The following is a 25954-nucleotide window of genomic DNA, read 5'->3' on the forward strand; positions in this document are numbered from 1 at the left end:
GCGTGGCGGGGTTGCGGTTCCGGGTCGGGCCGCACCGCAGCCCGCGCTCCGCTCGCTGCCGCAGTGCCCCGCCCCCGCGCTCCGGACCCTGGGCAGGCGGTGGCCGCCCGGCGGCTCCCGGGGCCACATGGCTGAGGGGGACGCAGGGAGCGACCAGAGGCAGGTGAGGCCCCGGCGGGGCGCCGACCTCCAGGCTCGGCTCGGCCTCGCCTCGCCGCCCCAGGACTCCTTCTCCGAGGGGGCCTCTGCTCGGGGCCGCCCCCGGTCCCGCCTGCATCGCCCGGTGCCGGCTGCCGGGCATTCGCTCCGCCGCGTTTCATTTTCCCGGCGCTTGCTCTCAGCCGATCGCTCTCCGGCCTGCCGCTCCCGAGTGTCGGCGGGGTAGGCCTGCCTCGGAGAGTGTCATCGTCAACCATCAGCACGCGACTGAGCAGCTCCGGGCCGGAGGCAGAAACCTGGGTTCTGCTCCCCACCCTGTCCCCTCCGGGTCACCTTGGATGGGCGAGTTAAGAACCCCGTTTCTGCCTTTGCAAAACGGGCAATAATAACACAGACCCTGGAGTCCCCTGAGGGCCCACTATATCTTACTCATCTTGGCGTTGAGCTTTCCCCTGCGCGTGGCTCACGTGGGCGATCTTAAAGCTTTTCCTACTGGGCTGGAGGATACAATGAGATGATACAAAGTTAAATGTATACTTTGCTTCCCATTTTCCCCTTTAGATCCAGGTATTATTTTTTAAACCCGAAACCAAATTAATAATTTCCAAAATGTTTCGAGCGTTTGATTACCAAAGAACAGAAATAACCACCCAGCCTCGTGCCCAGATTCAAAACAAAAACGACGGAGATCTAATAGGAATATAGGGCTAATCTGTAGCAACGCGGCTGATGAGTGGGGGTGGGAGTTACCTGTTAAAAAGAGAAGGTGGAGCAGAGAAAACACGTCTGTCCTTTTACTTGTGAAGCTCACTACGGGGTATGACAGTGCATATATATTTTGGCTTAGTAGTGGTCAAAAGCACAGTGATATAGTAGCAAGGCTGGTGCCAGTAATTGCAAGAGTGTCTGGCATCCAGAGAGTACAACATGGTGACTGGCTGTAAAGAATGTGTGGCATTGTTCACACAGTGATCCTTCATACAAGCTAGTGACGGTAATTGCAAATACCTTATAAAGCTGTAAGGAAAACTCAGGTTTTTAGGGTGTGCATTCGTTGACTTTTTTCCCTCCCATCAACCTCTTTCAGAATGAGGAAATTGAAGCAATGGCAGCTATATATGGCGAGGAATGGTGTGTCATTGATGACTGTGCCAAAATATTTTGTATTAGAATTAGCGACGATATAGATGACCCAAAGTGGACACTTTGCTTGCAGGTATTTTTTCCCCTTCTCTACAACCATTTTCTTTTTTCTTTTTTTAACTTTACTTATTTACTTATTTTTACACAGCCATTTTCAGCTTACAATATTGACTCTATATGATTGACTACTATTGTGTTTTTCTAATGATTATTCTTGTGTGACTTGTTCTGAATTGTCTTTTTTTGTTGATGGCATTTGTTAACCACTGATGATCTAAACATATGGGTAATTAAATCTCAGATCACTTTCAAGTTACACTTTCATTGATAGCCCCAATCTTTCCTATCTCAAATATTTTATTTATTTAAGTGTTCTTAATGTACCTTGGCAGACTTGAGTTTCACTTCCATTATCCTGTCCATTTAATAGGAGAGGGTCTAAACCTGGGGAGATAGCTAAAATTTAAGAGGAAGAATAGGTTAGTAATTGAGATGGTTTATAGAGTAGATACTTATTTCTTACTTATCTTTTTAAATAAAAAAAAAATTGGGGGGGGCAATTAGGTTTACTTGTTTATTTTTTTAATGGCCAGGACCTTGTGCATGCTAAGCAGGCACTCTACCACTGAGCTATACCCTCACCCCTGATACTCATTTCTTTATTAATTGGGAATCACTTGTGGCTAGGATAAATAAATGAAAAGGTCAGCTATGGTTTTCTGTTTTGAAACTTATTTTGTTTATGACTGCTGATACTTTCAACATAAATGCTAAATTGAGTTTTTTGTCAGTATTTGTTTATAGTCATACTGATTTGAAAAGAAACGTGGTTCTCTACTGTTAGTTATTTAAAGTATTTAATAGTATTTAGTAGGCTTTTAAAAAAAATTTCTTAAGAATATCTGGAACAGTGTAGTGCTACTCTATTCATTTGGGGTTAGGGTGTAATGCCTCTATTTCAGTTTTTCTTTTCCTTTTGTCTTTGTCCTCCTCACCCTTATTTTCTAAATTTTCATTGCTTTTATATTTTCTTTGCATATAATGATCTCTTTCTTAAAAAACTGGCATCATCATTAAGGTAGAAGCATAAATATGAGGAGGGAATTCTCTCCTGAGATTTAACAAAACAGTGGTTTTGTTTTCTAGTTTGGCAAGTTAGTACTCTGTCCAGTGACTAGTCTTTATAAATGTAGTTATTTTTGAGCCACGATGAAGTGTAAACAGATTTGTTTTTAAACTGCTTTGTAGGTGATGCTACCGAATGAATATCCAGGTACAGCTCCACCAATTTATCAGCTGAAGTAAGCTATAATTCTACACTTATATTTTTATAAAAAGATTATGCTTTAAAAAGATTATTTCTCTATACTGTACAGTGTTTTTATATAGAATATCTTTCTTAACAAAATGTATATAGAAATTAAAAACACCTTTGGACTTGGTATAGAGTACTTAAGTAAAAAAGTTAAATTATGTAAGAACACATTAATGTATGCCACTCAGTATGAAAGAGGATCACAGGGTTCATAGGGGTAAAATAGCTGCAGAATTGTCTTTAGAGATGGGGAAGGAAATCTTCCATTTACGTAACCTAGTAATCTAGAAAGCCTGGTCTGTAGAGTTTCTCCTAACCTGGTTCTGCTGAACTCGCCAGTTTCTTGACATGCCTCTGCCTAAGCTGGGCTGCCTTCCAGGAATCATCCGTGGTGCCTGTGGTGCTTGTTCTTTCCATTCTTGTCCAGGTACCATCTCAGCAGCCCAGGCTTAGTCTTAATGAGTCATGCCTGCTGAGTCCAAGTAACCTCTGATCCACCTTGCCTGCTTGACCTACTAAGATGTATAAACCTGTGCAGATGGAATTGCATTAAATCTCAATTACTAAAATGTCTATCTACCAGTGGGATTATTTTTTGTGTGTTTTAAAACCAGAGCAATACAATTTGCTATTAATAATGGTTCTGTAATTTTTCATTTTTTTAATTGAAAATGAAAGATGCGATCATAGAATACTTGTCAACATTAGTGCCCTTTTCAGAAAAAGTTAATTTTTGTACAGTCACGTGGCAACCAGCTTATTTGTTGGAATTGTTTTTAAGGCACCAGTTAGAAAAAAATTGAGAACTCTTGATAGTGTGGCAAATATAGTGACTCTGGAAATTTATATTCTGGAACTTATTCTGCCACTTAGGTAAACTTGGGCAGATTTATGATATCCTATGAACTCCCCTGTTTCTTAAACCATATTTTAATTGAATAATGTCAGTGTTAGTTTCATCATGGTTTTCTGGGAGGACTACATGAGTTAATGCCAATGAAAGCATTTTGGAACTGTATAGATTTATATAATACAACATTTTAATGAAAACAGATAATTTTTTTAAAAGTTAAATAAAAAAGATCAATTTGTGATTTAATCAGTATTTTCTCTTCAAGATATAAACACAATCTTTGAATAATCTTCTTTATTGTGTTTTATTTAATCTTAGTGCTCCTTGGCTTAAAGGACAAGAACGTGCGGATTTATCAAATAGCCTTGAGGAAATATATATGTAAGTGATAGATGATTTTTTAAAAAATTCTATTAGTGACTCTATTGTGGGCTTTTGTTGGAACTGTGATATGTTAAGGTCTTTTCTAAACTTTTTGTTAAGCTGCCTTTCCATTAACAAAAAGGATGCACTTGAAAGATTGGTTATATAATTTTATATATACATTTGATTTGAATTTTACTTACATACAAAAATACATTAATATTTAGAACCAATAGCTATAAAAACACTTAACTTATAAGGGTAAATTCAGATACTACGCTTATTTTGATATGCTATGTGGAATGAAATTTGTAACAGCAGAATCCTAAGCAATTATTCATTAAATTACTATATACTTTTACTGGTAATTTTCTTGTATTAGGCCATAATACTGAGGGTCTGTTGTATACTGTATTTTTCACTCTTACATTCATTCAACAAATAGTACATGACAGGCATTGTACTAGATCCTATACATACATAGTTAGCAAAACCAGAAATGGTCTCTGTTTTTATGGCATTTAGAATTTACTGGCAGAAGAGATATGACTCATAATATCACAAAAATGAGTGTAAAACTGTAGCTGTGGTAAGTTTTGTTAAGAGAAAGGTATTAATGTGCAGTACTAGTTTGAAAGTTAAATTATGGTCAGGGATGACTTGGTTGACTTAAAAGCTGAGTAGCTAAGTGAAGGTCAGGGATGACTCGGTTGACTTAAAAGCTGAGTAGCTAAGTGAAGATGACTCCAGTGAAAGGCCGCAGCGTGCGCAAAGGCTCTGTGTCAAGGAGCTTGGCACATGTGAAGACACAAACTAATGGTGGTATGAAGTGAGAAGAGAGGGGAAGAGAGAGAAGGGAGCATGGTAGGAAAATGACGTGGTGAGGTAGGCAGGGACGTTATGGAGAGTCCTGTAGGCCATGTTGAAGATTTTTGTCTTTTTCCTAAGACTCATGGGAAGCAGAGAGGGGCTTTAAGTGCTGTGATGCCATGATAAGATTTTCATTTTGAAAACACCCTTCTATTTCTGGGTGGAGAACTGATTGGAAGGGAGCAAGAACAGGTGTGGGATATCAGTTAGCAGGCAGATGCAGTAGTCCAGAGAAGATATTCTGTGATATTTAGTGATTCCATCATCCTCAGCATTTAAGTATTACTTGTTTTCTCAATGAAATGTTTTCTGATACCTGTCCCTAACCTTACTGGCCACTCTACCTTTTGTGCCCCCAACAAACTTTAATCTTTTTTTATGCTTATTTACCAGTGTATCTCCCCTCTTAAAGTAGAATGAGATATACTGTAAATTGCTCACCAAAGGTATTGTAATTGTACATCTCATAGTCATTTTCTTTTCTTATCTTCCTTGATCTCTGTAATTTTGGGTGGTGTTGAACAGTTCCTCTTTCTTGAAAAACTTTCCACACTTGGTATTCATCAGTTAGATTTTTCTCCTGTCTATGCACAGTTTCATGCCCTCTGAAATGGCTTTCCATTTGCCTTTTTCTACCCCAAAAGTACCCCTCCACCCTTATTAAGAGAGTCCCTCCTATAGGACACAACTTGCTGTTCTCTGTGACTAGTTCACTTGAGCTGTTCAAGAGTTAGGGGAGGACCAGAAATTACAAATCATGTAGATGTGAAGCAACCTGACATCTTCAGAGCTGAGCAAGTAGTTTAGCATGCCATGAATATATACTGAGGTAGGTGTAAGAAGAAAGGACCTGTAAGCTGGGATATGGAGTTTGGAAATTATCTTGTAGGCTCTGGGCATTTTCGGAAGGGGTGATATAATCAGGTTTGGTTAGCAGTGTGGAGGGTGGTCTGTGAAGAGTGTGAAAGGAGGGACACCACAGGAAGAGCAGTTAGTAACTTGGGAGGGAGACAGTGGAGACCTTTATTAAGACAACAAGAACACAGGGGAGAAGAATGGTCCGTTAAAGAAGTACCTAAGAATAGAAACTAGGATTTGGTGATTGGGTAGATGTAGATTAATTTGCTTATCATACCTTATTTTTGTTTAAATATTTTGCGTATGGACATTTTGAATATATGAAAATAATTATTTTAATAAAACAAAAGGTAAATAACAGATTTAAAAATACTTTGAACATTATACTAATTGGTGTTGAAAATAAAAGGGATTAAATTTTTTTTTAAATTTGAATTTATAATGGTCCATTTCAACAATACTTAATTTAAAATCCAAGAAAATGATTATTTTAATTTCCCACAGCTCTTCACATTTTGATGTATCATGAAGTCTTAGATTTGGAAGTTGGAGAGTGAGGCTTGTCAAAGCAAAAATTGCACCGGACCAAGTTAAACAGGCAAGGAAGACTTTCTTCAAGACTACTGCAATAGAGGAGAGAGGCAGAAGACAGTCTGAACTTGATTTCCTGAAACAAAAGGCAGGGGTGTTTGAAGGGCTGGGATGAACTGTAGGAAAGTACAGGAGGATGTTGGGGGGAGGTTGGTCAGTGAGTGTACAGCATGTTGTTACTTCCTGAGTCTGCAAGTGTGTTTCTCTGTGATTAGGCCATCTTTGTTTGCAGATTGTTGCTCATCAGAAGTTAGGCTCCTGCCCTCCCACAGAGACTAGGAGATAGGGGCACTGTCTTCCCTGATGATTACATTTCAAAAGAATTGCTCCCAGGTCCATGAGAAAGGCACTCCCAGGTTCTAAAACTGACAAAACTTCTAAAAAGATATCCATACATCCCGAAGGAGCAAAGGAAGAATTTACAATGACAAGTTTTCTAAAGAAAATGCTCTAAGAAAAGGGAGGTCAGAGCCTAGAGTTAGGAAGTTCTGCCTGTCTGGGGTTTAGTCAGGCTGTCTTGGCCAGGCTTCTGGAGTCAGGTTTTGAAACAGTGTGGCCTCTCTGAGTGTGTTTTCTCATCTGTAAAACGAGGAAAGTAGAATAATATCATTGTGAAGATTAATTGTCATAGTCCATGGCATGTATTTTAGCACTGTATTATCGTAGCTCTCTTTTTTGTTCTTGCTAAAGGAGTCATCTCAACCAGTTTTGTCATTTTGAAAATGAGATAATGGAAATTATTCAGATCAAGTGATTTGTCTAAGGTCATACAACTGATTAGTACACTTCAGTAAATAGTTTACCCTTATGTCAACAAATACAAGTATTAGAGTATTAAAGATACAAAAATTAGAGCCATGATTAAAATGAGAGTCACAAGTAACTTGACTTTGTTTTGATTATTCTGGGTTGGATAATAGTTATTTAAGCATACTTAATCACAATATATCTCAACTAAAATACCAGTTTTTAATCCAGGTTGGTCTTTTACTCAATTTGAAACAAACTGTATTCTGGACTTTTTATATTCAGCTACTTTACCATAATTTAATTTCATAAATAAAAGCTTAGCACTTCACTGCATAATAAGTAGTCTTCATATTTTGCTCCAGTTCTTAAGATTCAGCAGACTTCCTCTAGGACCACTGAGAGAGAGAGGACTCCAGCTTTTGTCTGTTCTAATTTACTCAGTCCTGTGAGAGATTTCATAACAGCAAAGGAAAAGTTTGAAAACCACCAAATCCTAGTCTATAGTTAAAAAGACATGAAAAATCAAATATACCTTAGTAAAGAAAAATATGAACAAACTATTGTCACATGAGAAAATACAAATACATCAGTAACAACAATAGCAACAACAACCCACTAGATAGAACTTTTGGGTCCAAGAGAAAGGATAATTTTCATTTTCTTCAGGAAACCTTTCACACCCACTACAACTTCCTTACACTAGATTTCAGTAAGTCTTGTTAAATGCTAGGGAAGAAAGCATTTGATAAATGATGTTGGGCAGAGTGCTATTGTATGCTATTCTGCGGGAAGCCATGGGCCAGAGGAGAGGAAATTTGGAGTTCAGGTTTAATTCTTCTTTATTATTTGGAAAAATTACTTACTAATTGTGGAAATTCTTCCAAGGTGTTTTCTGCTTCCCACCTTCCCTAGTCCCCTAACAACAACAAATCTGAATGGGACTATATATATTCACAGAGGGATGAATTTCCTTTCTCAAAGGGTGGTTGTAAGGATTAAGTGAGGTAACAAAGCATTTTATACATGTCTTCTATAAAGTAGGTGTTCATTAAACACTAGATATTACTGTTACTACTTTTGATGATGGTGGTGTGATGAAGTCAATGAATGATATCAGGATATGGAGACAATTACATACAAAACTGTAGATTTGTAAGGATGATAATTACAAACATTGAGACATGAGGCCCAGTTTTCTCATTCACTTCCATATCCCCAGGGCTGCACATGGTGCTTGGTGTATAGGTGAGGGCTTTAAAGATCTATTGAATGAATTAAGAAAGGTCCACTTGAAAAGAAGCTACTTTTGTAAAATAAGACAAGATACTACTGTAAATCTGTTTTATAGATGAGGAAACAGACTCAGAGTTCAAGTGTCTTACTTGCCTAAGGGCACAGCTGCTTGATAAGAGAGCAAAATGCAGTGGTTGACCTGAGCTTTGGAGTAAGTCTGTGCTCACATTCTGACTTTGGACTTCTTACTGCTTATAAGACTGTCTTAGACAGGTTAGTTGATCTCTCTAGCTCTGTTTTCTCATCCGTACAATGGGGAAATAAGACTTGCTGTTTGAGACAATTAATGAGCATTAAATGTGTTGATCTAGATCATGTACTTTGGTCTTAGTGTACATTCAATACATTTTACCTTTCTCTGTCTATACCTCTAAATCTTTTACTGAAAGGAGAGGATGGGATTGGAAATTGTTTAAAAGAAACTCAAACAACATTCTCAATTTTTTAAAACTTTTCCAGTTGACTTTTGCTTTATCCAAAAAAGGCAGATTACCAAAGAACACAGGGTCATTTTAGTGCTAAGGAATTTTGGGTGAGATGGGGAGGATTTGAGGGTACAGAATTGTTTGAAAACAGTGTTGTTTTTTCCTGTATGCTTGTTTTTAAAGTTTCCTTTGGTGGGTGCTGATGAGTGGTGATAAAGAGAGATAATGGTTTTAAGGTCAACTTTTAGAGGAAGGAGGTAAGGTATTATGAAGTAGTGTGGTGATTTCTTTAAAACATACATATTAAAACTTATCTAAAATTACTGTCATTCCCTAAAGAGTAGATACTTGGGCCTTTATTTTATTGCTGTTGCCATCATTTAACATAACTCTGACATGTTCTTTTTCTCAGTGTGCCTTTGAGATGGATTTAATCATCTGAGGCAGCCAAACAGTTATTTGGAACCAGAATGAATCAATTTGAGCAACAGAATACTTTGTTGAAAACAAAATATGAATGTAAAGTTTTGCACTGATTATCTTTTAAGTCTTGTAAATTGGCTTTCTGAGGGATTTTATCAGATGATTTGTATTCTTCTTTGTTGAAATTAGTATACCAAATAAGTGGTTTGAAATTGTTCAAAAAGTTCAGAAAAGCAAGCAATGATTGGACATCAATACTGAAATTATATTCACTGATAGAAACTAAATCACATTTATATCGATCTTAATTTATCCAGTTCAAGTTCAGAAATTTCCTTTCTCCTCTTTGGTTACAACTCTTCTGCTTATTGTAAGTAAGCAGTGTTAATTTGGGAGCCAGTTGGAATTTTTTAATGTTGATATATTAAATACTCATCTATAAATATTAGTAATCTCATGTTTTTATAAATTTCTTTTTAAAAGTGGTGGCTAGATTGCATATGATTTCTTAGATTCTAAATATGTCTATATTTTCTTAAATATGAGAAGGAAATGTTTTTAATAATAATTTTTCCATCTGAATTTTGTTTAGACAGAATATTGGTGAAAGTATTCTTTATCTGTGGGTGGAGAAAATAAGAGATGTTCTAATACAAAAATCTCAGATGACAGAACCAGGTAGGATTCAAAAATGTTATCAGTGCTCTTTTGATTTACAGTAATTAAATTTTTATGTAGATATTCTAATTGAAACTTTTAATGAAAAATCTATGCTGTTTTATAGTTTATATATGATAAAATATGTTTCTCCTGAAAGTTTTTTACTTATGTAATTATGATAATTTCTTTCGATAAGGTTTAGCCTCTTTGGTTGCATATTACTGTAAACTCATAGAAATAGAATTTAATGGATAAAGAACTTAGGTCAAAAATCTTTGCTTTCTTTGACTACGGTTAAGGTAATATGAACCATGTAACATTCTTCATGAATTATTAGACTATATAAGTTAGACATTAGCTTCAAATGAGTGTAGTGTTTATATAAAGAGAACTTTGGAAAACACACTGACCAATATTTGGGATATAAAAATTGACGTTGAAAATTGATTTTTTTAATTGAGATGTAATTCACATGTCATAATTATTCACCCTTTTAATTATTCACCTATTAAAATGTATAATTCAGTGGTTTTTAGTATATTCCAAACTTGTGCAGCCATCACCACTATCTGATTTCAGGACATTTGAAAATGATACTGTGCTTTATTACTATTAATCTTTTATTTAATCATTAAGTATATAACAACATGGAAATTTCTAATGTTCTCTGTTTACTTTGTTCCACTTACCACAAAGGCTTTTGACAGGAAAATAACTCTTCTAAGCCTGATTTTATTTTCAAATAAAGTTTTATTGTTATGTAGTCTATTTACTAATTTTTAGACGGGTTATTTACAGGGACCAGTTATTGAAGACGCCCTCATCAAAATAAGTATACATTTAAAGTTGATAGTAATATATATTTTTCCAGAGCATTTTACTATTTTTCTATAGAAGCAAGTGTTTTTACTGCTTCCGCTAAAGTTAAAGAGATAAATGATACGAAGATATTCTGGTCATGGGACAATCTGTTTTGAAGTATTTTCCTTAACTTTTAATGTTCCATGTTCTGATTTTGCAGCATTTCAGGGCATCTGAGAAGAGTGGTTTCAAAACAAAATTGATTTTTGCCAATCCACCATTCTAGAGTGTGGGATAATTGCAAAAATGGAATTGATACCGGTAAAAATTTAGGACTCCAAAAAGTTTGGGATCACTCAATTATTAGAAAATTTTAAAAATTATAATGATCTTAAAAATGATATTTTCCTTCTCCCAGCTATATCCATAATTTAGTTTAGCCACTCTTGAGATTTGAGAGTTATTTGATTTAGGTTGTATAATTTATAAATTAAAAAAATTCTGTTTGGGATTTTTAAAATCAAAAATTGTTTTTGTAGACTTCATATTAAAATGGAAGAATTAATAATTCTGAAGTACAAATAAGGTATAAGATAGTGTTTGGTATCTCATGAGAATTTTCTTCTCCAGGGTACTCACTTGACAAGCAATTTATTTTTATTTTACTATTACTCTTCAGTACAAATTTATTATTTATTATTTCATTTTTTCTACTATAGAAATATTAAATTTTAAAATAATTATATACAACTATTTAAACTTTAAAAAAATTCTGAACTAATTTTGGACTTACAGAAAAGTTGGAAAATAGTCTCATATCCCTTGCCCTGCTTCCCCTAGTACCATCTTATATAAAGTATAATGATCAAGAACAGAAAGCTAACATTGATATAATATCAACTAAGCTAAAGAGCTTATTTGAATTTCACTAATTTTTCCACTACTTTTCATTCTGCTGTTTAGGGTCCTGTCCAGAAATCTATGATGCATTCAGTTATTTCTCCTTACTTCCTTCTAGTCTGTAAATAGTTCCCCAGTCTTTCCTTGACTTTCATGATCTGACACTTTTGATGAGTACTGACCATTTTGTAGAATATCCTCAGTTTGTGTTTGCTCATTATTTTCTCATGATTGGAGTAAAAGTAGGCATTTTGGTGAGAATACCACAAAAATGATACTGTCTTCTTTACAGTGTATCATATCAAGGAGTTCATGGTGTCATTATGTTTTATTATTGTTGATATTTACCTTGATTCCTTGGTTAAGGTGTTATCTGCCAGATGTCTCCACTGTAAAGTTACTGTATTAGTTCAGGTTCTGTAGAGAAACAGAACCAGTACTAGGTGTATATATTATGTGTGTGTGTGTGTATGGATGTATGGATGTATGTATTTACTTATTTGTAAAGAGGAGGAGGGAAAAAGAGAGAGAAGGGGGAGAGGTTGGGGGGAGGAGGGAGAGAGAGAGGAAAAAGAGGGTGAGAGAGATACTGATTAACTGATTTGAAGGAACTGGCTCACGAGATTGTGTAGGCTAGCAAGTCCAGAGTCTGCAGGGTGGGCTGGCAGGTTGAGACCTAGGGAAGAATCGATGCTGCAGCTCAAGGCTGAAGGCTTCGTGCTGGCAGAATTCCTTCTGTCTCCGTGGAAGTCAGTCCTTTTTCTTTTAAGATCTTAACTGGATGAGGTTCACTCACATTATGGAGGGTGATCTGCTTTACCCAAAGTCAGTGAATTTGAATGTGAATGCCATCTAAGAAATACCTTCACAGAAACATCTAGAATAGCGTTTGACCAAAATCTGTGTACCACAGCCTAGGCAAGTTGACATATAAAGGTAACTATCAGTTGCTGTCTTTCCCTTTGTAGTTGTTAAGTATCTTGGGGGAGATACTTTGAGGCTCATGTATATTATTTCGTGGGTTAAAATTCCATACTATCATTATTTTGTTGCTCAAATTGTTCCAGGTTTGGCCTTTAGAAGCTCTCAGATAGGTTCCTGTGTTCTTTTTAGAAGGTCCCAAATTTTTTTGAGTATGTCTTTACTCTCTGGAATCACAGGATATTCCAGGCTTATCTTGTATTTTCCTTGTCTCAACCCTGGAGTCAACCCCTTCTCATGGGAGCTCTGGTCCCTCTTACTAAGAATGGTATTTAGAGACCAAGACTAGTGATTTCTTAAGTGTAATTTCTTACTGTCTTATGATCATTCATCATGTCTCATATCCACTTAGGCCCAGATGTAAAGAAGAAAACTGAAGAGGAAGATGTTGAATGTGAAGATGATCTCATTTTAGCATGTCAACCAGAAAATCCAGTCAAAGCATTGGATTTTGGTATCAGTGAAAGTCAGACAGGTATGTTATAAGTTTCTTTTGAGGAAAGTGGGATGTTAGCATTATAAAGTGTTCTGAATGGTATAGTAATTTAGTAAACTCTCACATGTGAGGAAATATTTATTTGTAGAGAACTGGGTTTTTTTCCCCTGTCTCTTGGCCATTTTTGTATTTGCAAGACCTATCAGAATGGTGAGGGAAAAACAGAAGTTTGCTTTTTTTTTTTTTTTTTTTTTGCTACTAATCTAGAATTTTGAATTAGTGGCAGGAGAAATTAAAACTAAGAAAAGCTGTGTTAATATTTCCAATTCACATCCTGTTTTTATATTTCTATTTTGGAATCCTTAGCTGTCCCTGATGTCTCAGAGTTAAATTTTAGTCTATACTCACAGATTATAAGTATAATAATTAAAGGTGCAGTCACTGAATTAAAGCTAGTAAAATGACTTTAAGAGTTTAGTTTTTGCTTAAGCAGATCTGTTTCATCATTACTTAATATTCAACTTATGAATAGGCTGACGTGATAAATCAGTTCTATGTTTCTATCAGAAAATATGTTCCATTTTAGTATTTAAAAATTTTGAATGATACTATTAGTTTCCTCAAGTCTTTAAAAAACATGATAGACGAGGGGGAACTTTTGGAGTAAGGAGTCTCCTATGCCATTATATAGCAGCTTTTAAACAGTATCACGAAAATTTAAAGTTCTTGTATAGTGTCTCAGGACTAGTAGAAAGGGACAAAGAGGAAATGAAGGAAAAGACACAGGATAGCTGCCCCTGTTTCAGTCTAAGTAGCTTCCATTTTATTCATTCATGTATTATGGATTTGGCATAAGATCTCTTTTGGGAAATAGGATCCACTATTAAAAGAAAAAGTGAAAAATCAGTCATAAGAAATAGCATCCAGTTCGTATTAACTTTAGTGCTGTATTAGTACAGTGCTCACAGTGGTTCAAGAGGAGAACCCTACTCGGGGAAGGTAAAACATCCTGCATAAACCTGGTTTCTTGTCTTAGTCCTGCCACAAACAAGTGCAGTGATTTTTTGCAAGTTATTTAAAGTCTTCAGAAACATTTTTACAAATATAGTTGAAGTGTTTCATCAATTAGAAGGCAAACTGACTTGGTAAGTAAGATTCAGCAGATCAGTGAACAGAAATAGGAAAAAAGTTAAATTCTTCTCTTCTGAATAATTTTTCGTCCTAAATGAGGCAGGTGCAGTAGCTAGGATGGTTGATAAGTTTCTCAACTAAGTTAAGAATAAAACTTATGATTCTTAAGCTTGTTTAAAAGGCAGAATAACTGGAAATCACATTACTTGATGGAATACCAACTTGTTATACTGTTGACATATTCAGTTCTATGAAGTAGGAACAGTTTTATTAGCTGAAGACATTATATTACAGCTATACAAAATAAAGTCATAGGTTTTCTAACCCAGAGGTCCATCAACTGTAGAGTAGATAAGTATGTTATGGTGTATTAGCAGCTGTCAATCTTTTTGGTCTTAGGGCCCCTTTATACTCATAAAAATTAGGTATTACACCAACTTACACTACTGAAACAATCCAGGATTTGAGTCCCAATCCACCATTTCCACTGGGTGACCTTGGCAAGTGAAAATCATTTATAAGTCAAGTAGTTTTATCTTAATGTACAATATAGTGGGAAACTTTTTACTAAAATTATAATTTAATTTTAAAGGACAACTATTGCTGGTTATTTGAGTTGATTCACCATATAATTTACATCTCTTTCCCCACTTCCCTCCCCATACCATTGCCAATTTTTCAGTATTTGAATGTAAAAATTTAAAAAATAAAAGTAATATAATTCTTTAAATTTATAGAAATAGAAGAGTTACCTCCGATTGATCATGGCATTCCTATTACAGACCGAAGAAGTACTTTTCAGGCACACTTGGCTCCAGTAGTTTGTCCCAAACAGGTAAAGTTACTGTGTCTGGCTCACTCAGATGTTGTTTTTCCAAAGTAATTAAAGTAAATGGTTTTGCAATATTATCCTTGGTTTTACTGTTGTTTAATTTTCATGTAAGAAAAAAAGTATTTGCTCATTTTCTACCCCCAAATTACTAGGGATCACAGAACATTGTTTCTGTTTATCACTGCTTTCAAAATTGTATCTAGACTTTGATTTTCAAAGAAGAAAAACCCATTGTGGTAGTGTAGAAAATTATGGTGCTTAATAGCTTGTTAAAAAATTATTTGTCCTATCACGTGGGTCAAACTGAGTCTGTTCCAGTGTTGCCCAAGTAAGGGGACAGTGGACAGATTGGTTGAACCCAATTCTTCCCAATCTGAATTCCTTTTCCTATCTGCTTCTTGATCTTAGGTCACCTGATTTCCACCCAAGGATATCAGAATGGTAGACCTTTCAGTCAAAAATGGTATTCCTAGGTCTTTGTCTTTCTCACTCTCTTTTCAGCAGAATCATTTTCTCCTTCCTTGCTGCTGTAATCTAGCCTAAACTTTATTAATGTAAGAGACAATTTCAGTATGCCTATAAAGTTAAATTAATCAAAAAGTCTCATTAGCTTAACATAGATTTTAAGCATTAAGTCTCTTCCCTTTGGTCTCTGCAGCTACTCTACTGTCTAAGTTCTTCTGAAGCCCTGACCTACAGGGATATAGTTCTTTGCACAAGGCTTTTCACTCTCTTTTGGTCATTGGAAGAGGAAATTCTTTTCTGCATTGACTGCAGTCAGGATAACAGCTTTTGGTGTAGGCTTCTGGGGGCTTTTCTTTCAGGAACCCTATTTTGTCCTTGGCCATTGCTCATATTCTTGTTGCTAAGGTCCTCCTTAGACATTGTTGTGAATCTTTTCATCCTGGATCATTTTTCTGCTTTGACTATAATTCTGATTATAGTCACTTAGACTTTATCATAATTTGTGAGAGCTGGGATAAATCTTAGAGGTCAATGACTACTTTATTTTACTGTTCAGGAATCTGAGAGTCTGAGAAACAAGATTGCACAATTTTTGATCCAAGTTGGTCTCCCTGACTCCAGCTCAGTCTTCCTTACCTCCAGTATTTCTTCTATACTCCTTGCTAGTTACCTTCCTGAAAGATCTGACCACATGTCATTCCTCCCCACACACCTAGTCATCTTTGCTGATTTCTATTGGATACAAGTAAAAAATTTCAACTCATTATACAAGGCCCTTTGTGATATGACCCTGCTTTATCATTCTGATACATCTTCTATCATCTCATTCATACTCTAAGTTTAGCTACAGAAAACTGTTGGTCACTTTCTGAACCCTTCTCTTTTATGTCCTGCTAAAGTTGCCAGATAAAATATAGGATACCTAGCTAAATTGAAATTTCAGATAAACATTATTGCATGGGATATACTTATAATAAGAAATTATTTGTGGTTTATCTGAAGTTCCAATTTAAGCATCCTTTGTTTTTATTTACTAAATCTGGTAGATTTGTACATGCTGTCTTCTCTGAATGGAATGGCTTCTGCTTGTCCCCTCTCCCCTTTTCCCTTTTGATGCAGAAGAATTGTCACTTAACTTTCAAAACCTGGCTCATGTTACCTCCTCATATAGAGAGTTTTGGTTTTATCACATTTGGAACATATCATTACTATACACCTGTCACATTGGATACATCTGTTTGGTAAATTTGCAGAGCTCATTTCTAGAAATTCTCATGTTTTCGTTTAAATTTTTCTACATGGGGAAAAAATTCTATATACAAATACCTTGGACAAGGTTAGTGCTTAAATATTTGTTGACAACTGGTGCTTAAAAATACCAGGTCTATCATTTTTATACCAATTGAGCGTTCCAGTGTCTGCCCCTCAGATGAGGAGAAAACTTTGGAAATGGCTTTTTCAGATTCTTTAACTATTTCAATACAACAGTATATCTGTCAGTATGCTTTAAGTTTTTTTAAGCATTTATTTATGGAACAAATAAAAATTATACATTTGTTTGTATTACTGCTATTTTTAAGGTGAAAATGGTTCTTGCCAAATTGTATGAGAATAAGAAAATAGCTAGTGCCACCCACAACATCTATGCGTACCGGTAAGTGACCATCACAATTCTAGGAATGTGCGATTTGTAACAAATGGGGGAAACTGATGCATGATTTAAAAAACAACAGCCATTATGTGTTTTTTCTTACATTATAAAAGTAGTATCTGTAGAATATTTGGAAACTGTAGGAAAAAAAGAATCATAGGAAAATGCAACTCTTTTCTGCCATTAAATTAACAGATACTGTGAAATATTTTCTTTCCTGTGCAGTTTTCAATGCTTTACTCTAGTATCCAGTTTTTTTCTAAATGTAACAGAAGCATTTTTCCATGTTGTTATAATCGCTTTATAAACATTATTTTAATGGTGGTATAATATTTGAGGCTCCAGACCACAATTTAACCATTTCCTTTTTGTTTTAGTTTTTTTTTCCCCACTATTATAAAAAATAGTCCTGTGAACATCTTTGTATGCCTTTTGAACTATTTCCTCAGGGTAGGATTCTTTTTTGAAATGAAATGTAAGTATAATTTAAAAGGAAAAAAGAACAGATTCCTAGTAGAATTATCAAAAAGTGTGAACCTTTTTGAAACTCCTGATATATACTGCCTTTCTACATACTGCCTGATACATACAAACTTTCTAAAGTTTTTCTTTTAAACCAGTTTATGTTCCCATTAGCAGTGAATTTAGAGTGGCTTCTTTCACTACGTATCTTTTAGTTTTGAATACAAAGTTTTTACACAAATCTCTGCTGATTTGTTAGTAAAGAGATGAAGGTATATTTTTAAAAATATGCAAATTAGTACAGACTTAAAAGTATAGCGTTTAGGACTAAAATAAGTCAGAATATAGACATAGGAATTTGGTGCAAATTTAAAATGTGATTTAGACTGTTTATAAAATCTAGGCTATCTAAAACTCAAAAATCTGTAAAAAAAATTCATCATTTTGGATAGGTGAGTTTTTAATATTACTAAGTCACATCCCTTTAAGTGCCAAAACTTACAAAAAACTATTTGTTATGTATTTCCCTACTTACTAGAGTATCAGTAGACAGAATTTTGATGTTTTCTTAATGAGTTAGGATAATCAACATAAAAATTTGAGATTTGCACATATTAACTACTACAAGTAATAAAAAAAATTTTCTTCTGTATAGCACAGGGAACTATATTCAATATCTTATAGCAACCAATATTCAAAAAGAATATGAAAATGAATATATGTATGTATATGACTGAAACATTATGCTGTACACCAGAAATTGACACATTATAACTGACTATACTTCAATTAAAAAACTATATGTATGAGAGATTAGACCGTGTTTGCTCTCAGTGGTTAGAATGTGCTGTAAAAGTATTAATAGGTACCATTCATTCATCCTACATATTTCTTGTGTGCCTACTCTGTGCTAAGTACCTGAAAGTTAATTCTAATTATTTTAGCAACTCTGCGACTGTAAAGAAGTTAACTTTTTCAATCACAAAAGTTGTTAAGTGGTAGAGCTGAATTTGAGAATCTCATTTCATTTATCTCTTTTTATTCCTTCATGGCTGTGTGGCTGCATTTTCAGTAGTCACTGTACATGATGTTGATCTTAAGTTATCAGAAAGTTAAATACTGTGCCAGATACTCTATTACAGGCCCCAGAGTGTTGGTTTTTAAGTTCTTGAGTATATTTGCATATTAATGCATGATCAGCTGTCACTTCTCACAGATGTCAGCATGACTGTAGGTAGCAGCCCCTCCAACTCACCCCCTGGTAAAACTGATACTTGGGAATGAAGGAGCTTAGCTTGTCAGAATTGTGGGTCAGATAAGACTAGAAAGGCACAAAGTAGAGGCTTGAAGGACTCCACAGGGAGTTAAATTAGTAACTATTATTTGGTGCATGGACTTTGTACATGGAGTGTTGTATATTTTGAATGCTTAGGGCCCTTTTAAGGTTACTTCCTTGTTCTTGGGCTGTTCCTGCTTTGGAGTTATGGGGCATTCTTCAGGCTACTGGTACACACAGCTATCGGCTGCTGCATCATTATCTTCCTGGCATGTGAGGAAAGGGTTAGTGAAAATATCCATGGTACTTTTTTTTTTTTTTTAAGGCTAACAGTACTGATTTATATAGTCAACTTTTTTCATTTCTTCCATAAAATCTTAGTGTGTTAGATTATAATTACAAGCCTAATATAAACCAACCCCTGACTCCTTTTTGCCTTAAATTTGCCATATAAAATTTAGTTTAATAGTACTAACTTTCTTGTCTTCAAATGAGGCCAACTCTATAGAGTGTGGTCATAGTAGGTGAGCAGTAAATATTTACTGAATGAGTGAATGGATAGCTGGATTGGTGGATGGAAAGATGAATGAATGGATGTGACTGCTATAATAAAATAAATCTAATCGACTTAAGTGTATGCATAAGGTAGTATCTGGCTTTTTGTAGCCATAGTCAGGAAGATGTCTTTGCTACCTTTGCCTAGTCCTGGATGGTTCCACTGGCAGGGGCCTAAGAAATCCATCAGACGGCATACTTAACTGGCACTGTTTTCTTTTTATATCTATACTTATTTGCCAAGCTTCTTCTACTACAGCGTAGCTCTACATTATTATTATTCCAAATGCTAACTTTCTAGATAATTTAAATGGGTAAAAATACCATGATTTTCCTCTGATACTAATAACTATCCAGGGGGAAATTATAGAGAAAAATAAATCTTACAATTCTTAGAATGAGGAAGATAGATAAATGCTTGGTGGCTAGAATAAGATGTTAGGAAAGCATAAAGGGTTAATTTACATTGGTTTTATCACCTCCATCTTTTTTATATACTTTTTGCATTTCTTTCACTAGTGCTTGGGCTCTCTGATGGTGGGAGTACACCACTTATCTTTTTATATCATTTTATAGTGCCTAGAATGTAGAATGCTTACATACAGTATGGTCTCAGTAAATGTTTTCCAGTGACTACTCTCTATAATCTTGGCTTCAAGATTAAATGGAAGAAGTGTCAGATATGTAAACTCACCTTCCCATAATTGTAGCACTTCTGGTTTAAAGGAGGCACCCTTCATTCCTAGCTTTCCCAAATATAAAAAGTGAAGCATACTGGATAGTAAATCATCAGTGAAAAGGTAGCTAACATATAGTTCAAGAAGGATTTTTAAAAACAAATATGCTGGTTTTGGGAGTAAATTGATGGCACCAAGTATGAAGGAGTAACTTTCATTACAATATTTCAAGGTTTCAAAGTATAACACTGTTATATGTATTTCTAGAATATACTGTGAGGATAAGCAGACCTTCTTACAGGACTGTGAGGATGACGGGGAAACAGCAGCTGGTGGGCGTCTTCTCCATCTCATGGAGGTAAGTCTGAGTTAAACCCTGTTAATCCTGTTTTGCGAGCCATAAAATTTCTCAACAAATCAGAGCTCCATTTAGGAATAAATAAATCTATAGACTATAGACTATATAATATGAGATGTATTTGGTTTTATTAGTAGTTAATTTTTAAACATTGAGAGGTATTTTTAACCACTGGATATGGGGCAGAAAGCAAAGGGTTAATAGCAAGTGCTGTGCTTTCAGGCTCTTTCAGTCATAGACAGAAGATTATCTTCAGCTCTGGAAATACTTACCCTTTTTGTTTCATGACAGTTTCCTCCCCTCTATTTTCTCTGTTTCTGCCTTTGCAAAACTCCTGTTAGTCAGATACTGGACGTCTGGATAGATCCAGAACGTTTCTTTTTTTTAATTAAGTTGTCCATCCCATTGCCTTACGTTCTGAGACGTTTTCTTGACTGTCTTCCAAAATTTCTATTGCATTAAAAATTTTTTAGCAACCATGTATTTAATTTTCAAGAGTTCTTTCTTGTTCTCTATTTTCCCCTTGTCATAGTGTGCTATTCAGCTCTTACGGATGCTGTATCTTCTAGAGTTTCTCTGAGTATACTAATTAGTTCCTTTTTTTAGATGTTTTTTCCCTTGAATTTTTCTTGCTCCATTTTAGTTTGTTTATCTTGTCCTTTCTCTTTCATGCTGCTGGATTTTCTTCATCTGTCTGGTGATCATTGATTGTTCATTAATTTTAAGAATGGATTGTTTTTTCCCCTAAGGTAGTTGCTACAGTTTCTTCTGCTATTGTATGTGGAGGTTTGTTTTCTAACCAGGCCATTCCCTTGATAGGAACCCTGTGTGGGTCAGGCCTGTAGACTGGTGGGCTTCACATTAAGGGCAGCATTTGACAAGTGTCAAACTGAGGAAGACCTCACTGGTAGGCTCCAGTGATCACTCACGCAGCCCCAGTTCTCTCTAGTGGTTTGTTCAGAGGCAGGTTTTGTGTTGCTCTTGGCCAGTGGGTAAAAAGCTGCCTAAGCTAAGCTATTCTGGTTGAAGTCACCAAGAACTGGAATCCCACCTGCATGATCTCCCCTTCACTCTGCCCAGTGGCCCCGAATTTGGAATTACAGGACACTGTGGAGCACAGTGTTTGTTTTCTAAACATTCTGTCCCCCGAATTGTTACTAATCTCACTCTGCTCATTCATGGTTCTGCCATTAAAGACATGGGGAAATTTTATGTGCAATTCTATATATGGGTTTTTCATTTTCCTTTAAAACTCACATTTGCACCGGTCTATATATGTATATAAATATGCTTCTGAACATCACAGATTTTGAATGTGAGAAATGTCATGGTGGTGGTATCACGCTGGTATGGAGGGATTCTGCTAGGACCTGATCGCTTTAAACACATCAACAACTGTGCCAGAAACATACTGGTGGAGAAGAACTACACAAATTCACCGGTAAGTGGCTACTGATAGAAACATCTAGAGCTTCTTACCACTGCCTGTGAAATTTAAAAAAAGAAGAAGAAGAAAACTATGAATGAAACAGAATGAGTGAGGTGCATTAGAAAAACCTCTAGACTAGGAAACTGGAGACTTTCAGGTTTTAGTCAGTACAGTGTGATTGACTAGTTGTGGGACCTTGGGCAATTACTTCATTTCTTCAAACCTTTATTTCATAGATTCATAGTTTTATAAAACCAATTTATACCAGTTAGTCTCCACTCCCTAAAATTGAGGCCTATAGATGCTGTAGCTAATGCCACAGTGAACTCGGTGTTCTTTAAACATCTATAAAATTCTAACATTCTCTGTTAGTGTCAAAGCATATTCCCTTCCCCCTTGCATGATGCCTTCTTCCTTTAGACTCTGAGTTTTTTTTGTTTCATATTTCAAATGTGTTCGTATCTATTTTATTTAAACTTTGCTGCCTTACTTTGGAAAGTGGACAAAAGATTAAATAATACTGAAATTAGTCAAACAATCCTTTAAATAAATGTTTTCCTTGATTATCCTGGATTGTTTTAAAAGTGTTAAAATAGGCTGTAAAACAGAAAGATGATGCATATGTAAGCAATTATACTTTGACTATTATACATATTCTATATGACTAGATTTAAAATTTCTAAGCCTTCATATAAATGTAGGGAGATTCTACACTGATTTATGTCTTTTTCAGGAGGAATCATCTAAGGCTTTGGGAAAGAACAAAAAAGTAAGAAAAGACAAGAAGAGGAGTGAACATTAATACCTGAAACTATATGAAAGGTTAATTTGCCTATAATTATATACAAATTCCACAGTCATCAAGGAGTATATTGTGCAGAGAGAGGATCCTGCACTGTTCAAGTCAGCTGATTCACTGTGGACACCAACATTATCTTTTCTTCTTTGGTTATATCATCTGCCAAAAATAGAGAACTTGTGATATATTCATGTGTGTTTCAGGCTGATTCAGAAGAATTAATTTGAACTTAATCACTACTTCATCTAATTTTAGGACGGTAACAGTTGCCCAGGGCAGTACCTGAATTAACTGTCCATTTCAGTACATGTCAAGTGCCTTTGTTAGGTGGGGAAGAAGTGTCTCTAGGGTAAAAGAAATACCTGATTTCTTGTCACCAGGATTCTCATTTTGTTAAATGAATATTGCCTTTTACTGCTCTTTATGGCTTATTGGAATAGGGGCTTATTGAAGATTGGTCTTATAGAGTGTCTTCTGTGATTTTAGTATGTAAGTATGTCATCTTTCATTTTATAGTGTTCATCATGGCGTAATGGATTAAGTGAAAATCCTGGAGTATCCATCTACAGTTAAGTGCTGAAGTAATAATTCATCTGACATTTGTTAGCACAAGTGTTATGCCTCAATTTCTGTCTCAAATTGGTGATTGTGAAATTTCAAAAAGTGATTTTCTAGCCTCTGCTTCTTTTGTTTAATTCTTGTAATGTTAAGCAATACGTATGGTGTGCCAGTATTCTCCTCCCACCCCTGTAATGTGTTGGTGTAATCTTCTGGTTTCTTTTAACAACCTGGAAATACCTTTCTTGTGATCTTCATTGAGGAGTTAGAACCATGCTAGAAGCTGTGCTGTGCTTAATGGGACATTCATAGAATGGGGTAGAGGTGGCAGAACAGCACTGGTGCAGGGCAAGGGTATGTTGTGCAGTTATGTAAATGTGGTGTGTTTCCCATCCACACTCCAGCTATCTTTCTCAACTCCTTGACTTGGTGGAGAGAAGGAACAAACTTTTGGAAAAACAGAAACTCCCTCTGTTTTTCCATTCTTATGAAATCTTCCTTTTCATCAGTGTTTTATAAAATTTTCTTCTTTCATCTGCAAGTTGTGCAATTTACCTCTAGGCATCTAGACAATAAATATATCTATGAGATATAACAATAAGTCTTAACTGTTCCCTTTCAGATATGATTGCAAACGATTATTTAAAATTATTAATTGGCCATAGATTTGCCTGATCTTCCTTTCCTAACAGAGGGAACAGAAATAAGGAAACAACTTGGGATGGTGCTGGAGCATAGAAAACTTCAGAGAAAAATGGACAAAGACATTTTTTCCTTATTCTCTGATGTTTTACCTTTAAGAGATCCAAATCCCGACTTGGTATTTTTAAGAATCTAGTAAACAACTTTATACTAGGATGGATTCTGAGAAATAAAATCTAAATTATATTTGTTGTAAGTGTGTTTGATTGTTGCTTGTTATCAAGAGTCATCAGAGAATGACCTATATTCGTTTAAAACATTTACCTCAGAGTCCATGAAAAAATTAAGTACGTTTTATGTATTAACTGGTAAAATAATTAAAGAAGTTAAGGACCATTAGTTAACATTAAAATAATTTCACAATTTTGGCATGTCAAAATCTGTGAAAGAACGTATAAAACAGTAAGAATTTGGTGCTACAGAAAAGTAAGTGCGAGTTAATTATTCTGCAACACCAAATTTGAATTTCTTTCACGCTGTTTTATCTAACATTTATTTAGGTCTTTATAGAAAACCTTTATGTCTATGATCTCATTTTCCCGTATTAAAAAAAAAAACTTAACTTTTGCTTCTTTCATTTATCAACGAAATTTTCCAGACTAAAAAACTCAAATCTCTTTTGCCAAAGTCAGCTGGTAAAGAGCGATCTAAAAGTCTCCAATTCTGGAACCTGAGTTATTTGACACTCTGCATTATGGACCCCTAACTAATTATAGTATCTTTTTTGTCTCTTTAAAATTTCTCTCGATTAGAGGGTTTTCAAATTCTTCAAATAATAATATTCTATAACCAAATCTATGCTGTGGCATATTTTATAGTATATTGTATTAGTTAAAAATATTCTCTATATGTCAGTATATAAGAGCAAGTAACATCTACTTTTTAAATGGGAATAGCAGTATGATTTGGAGATATGTATCATGAAACAGAGCCTGTTTGAAGAGAATTATATCAAACTAATCACAACCAAGGAAGAATAGCATTAAACAGATACTGCCTGGAAGGCAGGTAAAATTTATTGGGAAAACTGTATAGTCATCTGTAGTTCCACTTTCTAGAGACAAGCATTACTAACATTTGGTATGTACATCCTTCTATTTTTTTCCTATGCATGATTTTGTATATATGGCTATTTTTCTTTCCATAAAAATGGTATTAAACTGTATATACTGTTTTGTATCCTGCATATTTCATATAGAAGTATATTGTTAACATTTTCCCATGTCAATAAATATTCTTCTATGGCTTAATTTCTTATGGCTACATTGTATTCTATATTCTGGATATAACAAAACATACTAACTAGTCCCCACTTGTTTCCAATTTTTAAGTTTTTTACTATTATAAACAACTACAAAAAATGAAATCATTGTATACAGATTTTTGTAAGTATCTCTGATCACATTCTTAGGAAAAAATCCAGAAATGGAGTTTCTAGGTCAAATGTTTGCACATTCTAATAGCTCAATTGATTTAGCCAAATTGTCCTCTAGAAAAAATTTCTCAGTTATATCCCCATTAGCATTGTATTAGAATATACTTAAAATTCCAAAGATGTGGGAAAATAGGCAGTCTGGTAGGTAAAACCCAGTATCTTTTTTTTTTTTAATTGATCTTTTTTGTTTTGAAATAATTACAGATTCACAAGGAGTAAAAATATTCAGCTTTCCCTAACAGTAACATTGTACATAACTATATTTACCAAAACCAAGATATATATTCTGGATCCAAGTTCTTTGTCAGGTGTGTGATTTGCACTTAACCTTCTCCCAGTTTGTAGCTTGTCTTTTCATTCTTTTAACAGTGTTTCTTGCTGTGAAAGTATTTAACTTTGATGAGATACAATTTATCTTTTTTTTCAGTCATGTTTTTGTGTTATGTCTAAAGACTCTTTGTTTAACCCCAGGTTGTGAAGGTTTTCTTCTGTTCTCTTTTCAGAGTTTCATGTTTTTCATTTATATGTATTATCCATTTTAATTTATTTTTGTGTAAGATGTGAGATTTAATTTGAAGTTATTTTTTTTCATTTGGTTGTCCAATAATGGAAGTGACTAATTTTTAAAATCAAACTTTTTACTGATGAAATTTTTTACAAAATAAAGTTATATAACCAGCATTTAGATGGAGAAAAGGTCAGTACTAGCACCCACAACCCCTCTTCATCCAGTCCAATCATTGCTGCTCTCCTCCCTGCCAAGTAACCACCTCCCTGATTTCTGATACCAGAAATGAATTTGA

The 25954-nt window shown here is 35.0% G+C and overlaps 1 protein-coding gene across 5 annotated transcripts; it reads left to right on the forward strand.

Moving 5' to 3' along the window:
* On the forward strand, positions 1 to 24966 carry IMPACT (impact RWD domain protein). Of its 5 annotated transcripts, none has more exons than XM_032467158.1 (12): positions 1 to 163; positions 1247 to 1375; positions 2551 to 2603; positions 3789 to 3851; positions 9636 to 9721; positions 12738 to 12860; positions 14735 to 14787; positions 16830 to 16903; positions 20138 to 20228; positions 21535 to 21669; positions 22391 to 22426; positions 22973 to 24966. In XM_032467158.1, exons 1-12 carry the CDS (start codon positions 128 to 130, stop codon positions 23027 to 23029), a joined length of 936 nt encoding a protein of 311 aa, XP_032323049.1. In that variant the 5' UTR covers positions 1 to 127; the 3' UTR covers positions 23030 to 24966. The 5 variants fall into 5 exon arrangements, with proteins under 5 accessions (XP_032323049.1, XP_032323050.1, XP_032323046.1 ...); XM_032467155.1 differs by having other exon boundaries at positions 6 to 163; positions 14690 to 14787; XM_032467157.1 differs by having other exon boundaries at positions 7 to 163; positions 14690 to 14787; positions 22391 to 22479.
* Positions 24967 to 25954: the final 988 nt, after the last annotated feature.

Source organism: Camelus ferus, chromosome 24 (genome assembly GCF_009834535.1).
Source record: "Camelus ferus isolate YT-003-E chromosome 24, BCGSAC_Cfer_1.0, whole genome shotgun sequence".
In the NCBI taxonomy this organism is placed as follows: domain Eukaryota; kingdom Metazoa; phylum Chordata; class Mammalia; order Artiodactyla; family Camelidae; genus Camelus; species Camelus ferus.

Bases quoted from the DNA above. Each gene is read 5' to 3' on its own strand.
- IMPACT (XM_032467155.1), top strand. From the start codon at position 128: ATGGCTGAGGGGGACGCAGGGAGCGACCAGAGGCAG. The intron at 3,852-9,635 runs GTAAGTGATAGA...AATTTTGTTTAG, and splicing joins AGCCTTGAGGAAATATATAT to ACAGAATATTGGTGAAAGTA. The intron at 12,861-14,689 runs GTATGTTATAAG...TTAAATTTATAG, and splicing joins TATCAGTGAAAGTCAGACAG to AAATAGAAGAGTTACCTCCG.